General features: G+C 51.2%; 1 protein-coding gene across 1 annotated transcript; it reads right to left on the bottom strand.

Moving 5' to 3' along the window:
• Positions 1-2100: 2100 nt before the first annotated feature.
• LOC119359806 (putative clathrin assembly protein At2g25430) lies at positions 2101-4713 on the bottom strand. The gene has a single exon (XM_037625890.1). It carries the CDS (start codon positions 4184-4186, stop codon positions 2336-2338), a length of 1851 nt encoding a protein of 616 aa, XP_037481787.1. The 5' UTR covers positions 4187-4713; the 3' UTR covers positions 2101-2335.
• Positions 4714-8518: the final 3805 nt, after the last annotated feature.

The raw sequence follows: 8518 nt of genomic DNA, 5'->3' as shown, positions 1-8518 counted from the left end.
AAGGCGATGGACGGGCGGAGGAGGAGGGGGGCTTACGGGCGGAGGAGACCGGGCGGCGGCGCAGTGGGTGGGGCGGCGGCGCAGTGGGTCGGCGGCGAGGACCGAGACGGCGAGGCGGGGCGCGGGGGTCGTCGGAGCGAGGGGGGGAAAGTGGAGGGAGGGACGAAGGGATCGGGCGAATTAGCTAGGGGGAAGATTACTAATGGCGCACCCCCTGGCAGTGCGCCATTAGCTAGGGGAAAAAACTTAGTAATGGCGCACTGTCTACATAATGCGCCATTAGTACATTTGGAAAAATGAAAAAAAATTGTTACTAGTGACGCCATTAGTGTCTTCCACACTAATGGCGCATCTGGACATGGTGCACCACTGCTATATTGTAGTGACATGTGTGCGCTATCAGTATCCATTTTATTTATAGCCCTTTTTCTAGTAGTGGTGTGTACACGCTATGCACAAACAAAGCCTTTTCATTCTGGCATGTTGCCTTGTTCGATGCACCTCTGCCTTCTGATATTGTAAAAGCATTTTCGGCAGATCTCCTATCCTACAATCCTGTAATTTAATTTATTTTAAGGGATTAAACGTTTCTTCATCTAGTAGATCCGGGAAACTTAATCCGTCAAACCAACTCGACCAAAAGTTCTCTTCATGTTCTTCTTCCTTCTTCCTCCTCCTTTCTATTTCTCCCTTTCACGCGGCCAAAGACGACTCTCGCCACTAGTGGATGTACGTCAGCCAGATCGGGCCTAGGATAGGTGATCCGGAAAAGTAAATGGATAGGTGTGGACACTTGTTCTTCAGAATGAGTTCTTCACATCTCCCTTGTCCTAGTGGCATGATGGTGTGGTCGAAACTCAACAAATCAATGGAATCGGCGCCGGCTACCATGTTTCTCTACACGTGATTTTTCTCCTCCATAGGACATTGTCAGCTCTTTCGCTGCTCTGCTGGTGGTCGGCGACGATGGGGAGGAGCATCGCCGAACCGTTGATGCTGACAAGAAGCGCCAACGTGGTCAGAAACTTTTGGGAAGACGAAAAAGTTTAAAAAAATGTTTGTCATAATCTTGCCCGAGACATTGAGGGAGGGAGGTGTGGCTGGGGGGAGGCACCACGGGCAGCGGGGTGGGACGGTGGGCAACCGCCAACGAGGTGAGCGGCGGCGGCACTTGCCGTGGACAACATATCTTGAGATGCCCTTCTTTGGCCCAAATATAGTCTGAAGGGTGTTTTTGTAAAGGGTGTGAACTTGTAATTTTAAGGAGTTAGACGTTTAATGGATCTTCGAGTTAGGGTTAATTCCCTAAACGTAAAAATATCCTCTCAAATATACTCATATTTGAAGCTGGTTGACCTCCATGCTTCTCCCATCTTGTAATCCCTTCCTAAAATCTAGAAAGATTAACTTTATTGTAGTGAGTGCGAACCGTTTTTCGTACGAACCAGAGACTCTCTAGAGGACTACCTTCGTCTTGGTCTATTGGTCTTCATTGCATTTTGTGTCAAATTTTAGTCATAAATTTAACTAATAAAATATTCATGCATGTCACAAAAAATTATATCATTATCCGTTATGTTCAAATACGAATCCAACGATATAATTTTTGTTGACATGCATTATCATTTTTTAGTTAAATATTTGATTAAATTTTGGCACAAATTACAAAGGGGACCAATAAACCAAGTCAAAGTTAGTGCTATAAACATATACGTACCTTGTAAATCACAGTCAATTAATGGGAATGGGAATGTGGGGGGAAAACACTATCAGAAGTAATGCTTGAAATATATTTCTGCCATCCAAAATATTGCATTTCAGCTTACTCCTATTGTTCTTTGATTGAAGCATCATCTTATTATTCTGTGATGTGAAGAAACATTCAACAGAGGAGGTATGACATTACATATTCTGGGGCTTTTGATGCTAGCCCCCAGCTGGATCTCAATATACCTTTCAGTTTTAGCATGTACCAAACCAAAATCACCATCATATACGTACATCACACTCTATCACTATCACCACAGTGACAAATTGGCATGAAAATTTCGTACGCCAGCAAACTCCAAACATCAAGGATGAATGAACAATCAATCAATCTCAAGGGGGGAAGAACTGATTTCTTATCAGTAGTTTACTACTGCGTCGTATAAGTATTTTTCACAATCAATCTCAAATTCTCAATCGCCATGGTAACCTCAGCGATCGAGCAGGATCAAATCAGTTCGCGTTACAATTTTTTTCATAGCAAATCACCATCAGAGTCCAGAGTATTATTCACATATAAAAGCTCGACGGGGGAATGAGCAGAGGCCGCTTAGCTCGAGGACTGGAGCTAGTAGTAGTACCCGCCGGCTCCGTGGTAGGCCATGGGCATCGGCACCGAGGTGCTCGACGCGAACGCGCTTCCGCCGCCGCCGACGGCGAGCCCGTTGAGGCCGGCCTGCCCCTGCATCCCGCCCTGCCGGTACTGCGCCCACATCCTCTGCTCCTGCGCCAGCAGCTCCTGCTTCCGCTCCATCTCCGCCATCTGCACGTAGGACGGCGGCGGCACGGACAGCGAGGCCGCGAACGGGTCGCCGCCGACCGCGCCGTCGGGGCCCGGGAGCGCCAGGTTGTTGTGTGCGGCGGGCGCGCCCGGGAGCGCCACGCTGCTCGCGCTCCCGGACGCGGCCTGCGCGCGCGCGTGGTGCCGGACGGCGCCCTGGTCGTACATCCCGTGCAGGAGGAGCGGGTCCATGCCGCCGCCCAGCGCTGCGGTTTGGCGCGACAGGTTGCTCGCCGTCTCCACCAGGGCCAGCTCCCAGTCGGCCTTCCCCGGCTCGGCCGCCGGCGTCTGCCACGCGGAGGTCGTCGTCGCCTTGGGGGCGCTGTCATCGGACGGGAACGCGACCCAGCTGCTGTTCGCGGACTGTGGCTGCTCCGAGAAGAGCGCGAGCGCCAGCTTGTTCCCCTGCTCGTCGGCTCCTGCCGCGGACTCCCTGAGGTCCACCAGGTCGGTAGTCTGATCGGGTGCCCTGGACACCGGCGCGGCGCTAGCTTTCGCCGGCTCTGGCCTCGCCACCGTCGCAGCCTTGACATGCTCTGGGGCCGGGAGCGCCTTGATGCCGTTCATGTCGTACTCTGCTTGGTGGTGTTCGTCCTCGCTCGGGGAAGCTTCTTGAACAGCGTGCTGAAGCTGTCGCGGCGGCGGCGAGTTCTGAACTGCCCTGCCGCGCTCACGCACGAACTGCTCGAGCGTCTCGAGGAGCTTGTCGTCGATGCGCTTGACCTCCGGGAGGTCGGAGGACCGCGCCACGCCGGCGTCGTCGCACCACGAGTAGAAGGCGAGGAGGTCGTCGACGAGCCTGGCGGTGCTGACGTGCGCCTCGAAGGCCTTGACGCAGTCGGGGTACTCCATGTCGAAGAAGCGGTCGAGCAGGACGGCGAGCACGACGGCCACGTCCTCGTAGAGCCTGGCGCTCTCTTTGACGACGGGCCAGAGCGTGGCGAGCACGACGCGGCTGCGCCTGGCGGCTCCGGTGGGGCGGCAGGCGAGGAAGCGGTCGATGAGCTGCCGCAGCTGTTGCCCGCGCGCCAGCAGCCCCTCGACGTCCATGTCGTGGACCGAGACCGTCATGTCCGGAGGCGGCGAGGCGCCCCCAGCGCGGCCACCGTACCCGTACCCGTCGTCGGCGAAGCGCACGGTGCGGGGCGCGGGGAGGAGGGCGAGGAGGAAGCGGACGCGGTCGTCGAGGTAGAGCGCGTAGGCGCGCACGAAGGCGGAGTGGTCCCAGGACGCGGAGTGCGCCTCGTCGCGGAAGTCGGAGAGCGCCGCGAGCACGGGCGCCCCACCACCACGTCGACCCATCGAGACGGCGGGGCGGACGAGCTCGTGGCGGAAGTGCGGGTCGCCGTCGGCCACGAGGCGGTGGAGCAGCGCGAGGCACTTGGCGGCGACGACGTAGTCGCGGGTCCTGGCGAGGCGGCGCGACACGGTGGCGACGCAGGCGGCGACGTGGATCCTGGACGAGCCGGAGGTGAGGCGGAGCACCTCCTGCACGTGGCGCTCGTCGGGGGGGCCGTCGTCGTGCGCCGTGGCGCGCACGATCGCCACGTCCAGGTCCGGCGCCACCGCGCTGGACACCTTGGCGATGCCGATGGTCGCCTGGTCCTTGACCGCGCCCAGCGCCTTCCGGATCGACATGGCCGGCCGGAGAGCTCGCGATCAAGAATCCAAGATTCAAGAAGACGGTCGATCGGCGGGGTTCTTGAGGGGGGCGGAGTCAGGGACGGAGCAAGACGAGGACGCGGTTTTAGGAGGAGCGGTGGAGGTGCGCGGACGGCTGGGATTCGGCGGATTGAGGGGTCGGAGGGCCAGTCAATGGCTGCCGGCGGCGGCTGACGTGGGGGACTCGGCCGCGGAGTCTACGAGGGGGAGGGACTGCGGTGCGGTGCGTTGATTCTTCTGCTGCTGCGCGTTTCTTTCTGGAAAAATGGAGTGCGTCGTTGCGTTTCCTTCGGGCGGACCGGAGAATGCGGCACACAGACGAGATTTCGTTTCTGGGAAAATCCGGTAGCTTTCATGCTAAGGAAAATGGGATCAGAACGCCCCGGTTGAACCAGCATCGAAATATCCATATCTTCCATTTGGGCGGCGAGTTTCGGTCCGCCCGCTAGGAGTTAGTAGTACGTCTTGATGCATTTTTATTAGAGTGAATTCCATTTTTTACCTTGTAGTTGTACATTTGTGACACATATTACCCTATTTAGCGGAACTTTTATCGAAATGTCAGATTTTGAAGACTTTTAACACGGTTTTACCCCAGTTTTACATTTTGTCTGTTTATGGTCGATAGGATCGGCATGTTGCGTCATTGATTTGTAAAAAAAACTGTAAGGATCGAAGGGCATCATTGGCGATCTTGTCCAAACTTCTCTTGTCTATCTGTTTCACTCCTTGTGGCCGTCCACATGTTTTTGAATACAGGGCGTCACCTCACACCTTACCTGATGGACACGCATCAAAAAACAAGGGTCCAAAGATTTCAAAAGGGGTATTCTAGACGAATTTTCACTCGAAGGGGTAATTAGTGTCACAAATGTATAAATATGGGGTAAAAAGTGGAATTCACTCTTTTTATTACTACATCCAGATTTGCTAAATCACATCTACTCCCTTCGTCCTTTAAAGAGTGTACTTCCAACTTTGTTGAAGGGTCATAGTTTGACCGAGTTTCTGCAAAAATATAGCAATATTTGTGAAATCAAATGGGTATGTGGTAAAAATATACTTTATCATGAATCTAATTCTACTTCTTTGATGTCATAAATGTTAACATATTATTGTGTAAATACAGTCAAGCATAAAAACATTTGACTTTCCAACAAAGTTGGAAGTACACTCTTCAAAGGACGGAGGGAGTAGATGGGATATAGTCATCTCATATTACGAAAGGCCATGCCTCTCTTGAGTATACCGTGGGATTTGCCAATGAGAATATGCTGCCGTACGATTCGTTCAAAGAGTATAACCTGGTGAAAATATGCTAGCTGCAGTAACGTCTGTTTCTTCACATCACAGAATAATAAGATGATGACATCATGCTGCAGTGCAGTTTCTTCAATCAAAGAATAATGAGCTGAAATGCAATATTTCGGATGGTGGAAATGTATTTCAAGCATTAATTGAGTGTGATTTACAAGGTACTCCCTCCATTTCATATTACTCGTCGCTGATTTATTACAACTATGTACTAAATCATCGACAAGTAATATGAAACGGAGGGAGTATGTGTTTAAAGTACTCTTAGGAGGGGATTACACCACGAGAGAAACATGAAGGTCAACATGTTTCAAATATGAATCATGTATTCCTACAATGCAATGGAGTTGGGGGTTCTCTTATCGATTGGATTTGATCCGCATGAATCACTCTCTCCACATAGGCCAATCCTATTTCTCAAGAAGAAGAAAAGAAAACCTATCTTTGCTTGACATGTGGCAGTGCTAGGAGGCACTTGGGAAGAAAAATTGAGAGCTTGTAGCATCTCAGGCAGATGCCATAAAAGCTATATTTGAAGGGAATTAACCCTAACTTTTTTTTTTGAGGGGTAAGACAGTAGGAGAGGCTCCTACTGTGTGTATATATTTCTACCTTTTGAAAAGGTTACATGTGAGTTACAGTAGTGTTACAAGGGGTGTTCGACCACACCCCCATCACATGGAGGGGGGGTCGTGGAGGAATAGAAAGAGGTTACTGTCTAGAAGGTACAAGGAGGGAATTAGGTAAGAGAGTTACAAAAAGTAGTTACAAATGTCCTCTGCGCCTCCTTTACCCTGTGTTGGAGGAGGCCAAAATCTCTCTTGAAACGTGTCAACCAAGAGCCAGTGCTGGGGTCGACCCCTCTGAAGTGTTTGTTATTGCGTTCTTTCCACAAACTCCATGCTGCTGTGAGAAAAATTTCCATGAAGAGAGGTCGATGCTCAGACTCATTGATTTGTGCGATCAGATCAAGTCTAGAGTCAAACTCAGGCCAGTCAATGCCAAGTTTCTCCCAACAAGCTTCACTGAAGGGGCAGGTAAAGATCATGTGGTCTACGGTTTCTTCAATATATTATCCACACAGAAGGCAGTCAAAGACTTCACCAATGTTGTAATGACAACGTTTCAGCATGTTCCTTGTGTTCAAACGATCGAGAAGGAGCAGCCAGCCGAAAACTTTGATTTTCATGGTGCTTTTGGAACGCCAGAGCAACCTGAAGGTTGGGTGCTTTGGGGCAAGTCTAAAACAGAATTTGTAGTAATCAGCCGCTTTGAACTCTGTTTGCCCCCAGGTATAGTGCCAAACATCAGCGGTAGTCGTGGATGGGCGCATGTGGGTGGACAAGGACTGCAGGTCTCGAACTTCCAATAAGGCTTCGGGAGAAAGCGGCAGGTGGAAAAGATCATGCAGTGACGTGCTCTCCAAGACTACCCTAACTTAACTGGGAGATACACTAAATGTCTAACTCCTTAAATTTACAAGTTCACATCCTTTACATAAACACCCTTTAGACTATACTTCGGCCGAAGAAGGGCATCTCTCAAGATAAGTAGAGAGACGACCATGCTATCCATGACAACTGTCGCCGCCGCTCACCTCACCGAGAGTCACCCCCCGGCCCATCCCGCTGCCCACAGTGCCTCCCCTTAGCCACGCCTCCCTTCCTCAATGTCTCCGGCGAGATTACGACAAACATTTTTTTTTTTACCTTTTTCGCCTTTCCAGACGTTTCTGACCATTGTGGTGCTTCTTCTCAGCGTCAACGGCTCGACGGCGCCCTACCCGTTGTTGCCGACCACCAACAGAGCAACGGCATGAACTGTCAAATCCTATGGACTAGAAACATCACATGTAGAGAAACATGGTAGCCCATGCCGATTCCAGTGATTTCTTGAGTTTTGGACCACACCATCGTGCCAATAGAAGAAGGAAGATGCGAAGAACTCATTCTGAACAACAGGTGTCCAAACCATGGCCTGTGAAGTACGAATTCACCTACTTTCTCGATTCCATCTTCGCATGTGTACATCGCGCTCGACGAGCCTTATCCATTTACTTTTGCGGATCATCTGTTCTAAGCCCTAGCTAGCTGATGTACATCATCTAGTGGCGAGAGTCGTCGGTGGCCACGTGAAAGGGAGAAAAAGAAAGAAGGAAGAAGGAAGAAGGAAGAAGGAAGAAAAAGATGAAGAGAACTTTTGGTCAAGTTGGTTTGACGGATTAAGTTTACTAGATCTGCTAGATGAAGAAAAGTTTAATCCCTTAAATAAATTAAATTATTAGCATAAGGTGTTTTTTTTCTTCTGAAAAGGAGGATGACCCTCGGCCTCTGCATCTGGGTGTTGCATGTAGCCATTTTATTAATTATTCACAAAAACCTTTAAAAGTTATACATCAGTAAGACTGAAGCCACCATTCATGGCAACATCTGTCGCAACTCCTAAACTCTTGATGAAGGGGTGCCGAAAGTCCGAGTCAAATACCAAATATACCTCGCGCCAAAACCTAACATCTAAAGCTGGAGGCCCCAGCCAAGCCATAATGCCAGGTCTGGGGCACATATCGGTCTGGCGCACTCTCAGCAGGCACCGCACGCGTACGCTGCAGAGGACGTCACCACCATCTTTCACTGATCCATCTTCAGAGCAAGTACTGACGCATCGACATTGCCATGCCTACCGTCGATGCCACCACGACGCCAGACAGTGCCCCTGCCCTGCGTGAGTCCATCATCTCACGTCCGTCGTCGAGACCCTGATGTGCCATGCCACTGAGACACACCGTCGTCGACGCGGTAGATGTACACTGCTCCACTCTCTGCGTCCTCCATCCAGCAGCTCCTCCAAAACAATGCCCTCACGAGGGAGAGCGACACCAAGAGCGCCGCCATCGTCCAATCCGGGATAGTCAGATCTGGGGTTTTCCCCGGAGCATATCGAGTGGGTAGAAGGTGGCTCCAATGGCAATGCCTTCAACAAGGTAACAAGCCATAG

The sequence above is a fragment of the Triticum dicoccoides genome, chromosome 1A (assembly GCF_002162155.2).
Source record: "Triticum dicoccoides isolate Atlit2015 ecotype Zavitan chromosome 1A, WEW_v2.0, whole genome shotgun sequence".
Lineage (NCBI taxonomy): Eukaryota > Viridiplantae > Streptophyta > Magnoliopsida > Poales > Poaceae > Triticum > Triticum dicoccoides.
The sequence above is the reverse complement of the archived record's forward strand: the minus strand, read 5'-3'. Positions and strand labels throughout refer to the sequence as shown.

Excerpts from the sequence above, each read along its gene's own strand:
- LOC119359806 (XM_037625890.1), bottom strand. The coding sequence starts at position 4,186 with ATGTCGATCCGGAAGGCGCTGGGCGCGGTCAAGGACCAGGCGACCATC.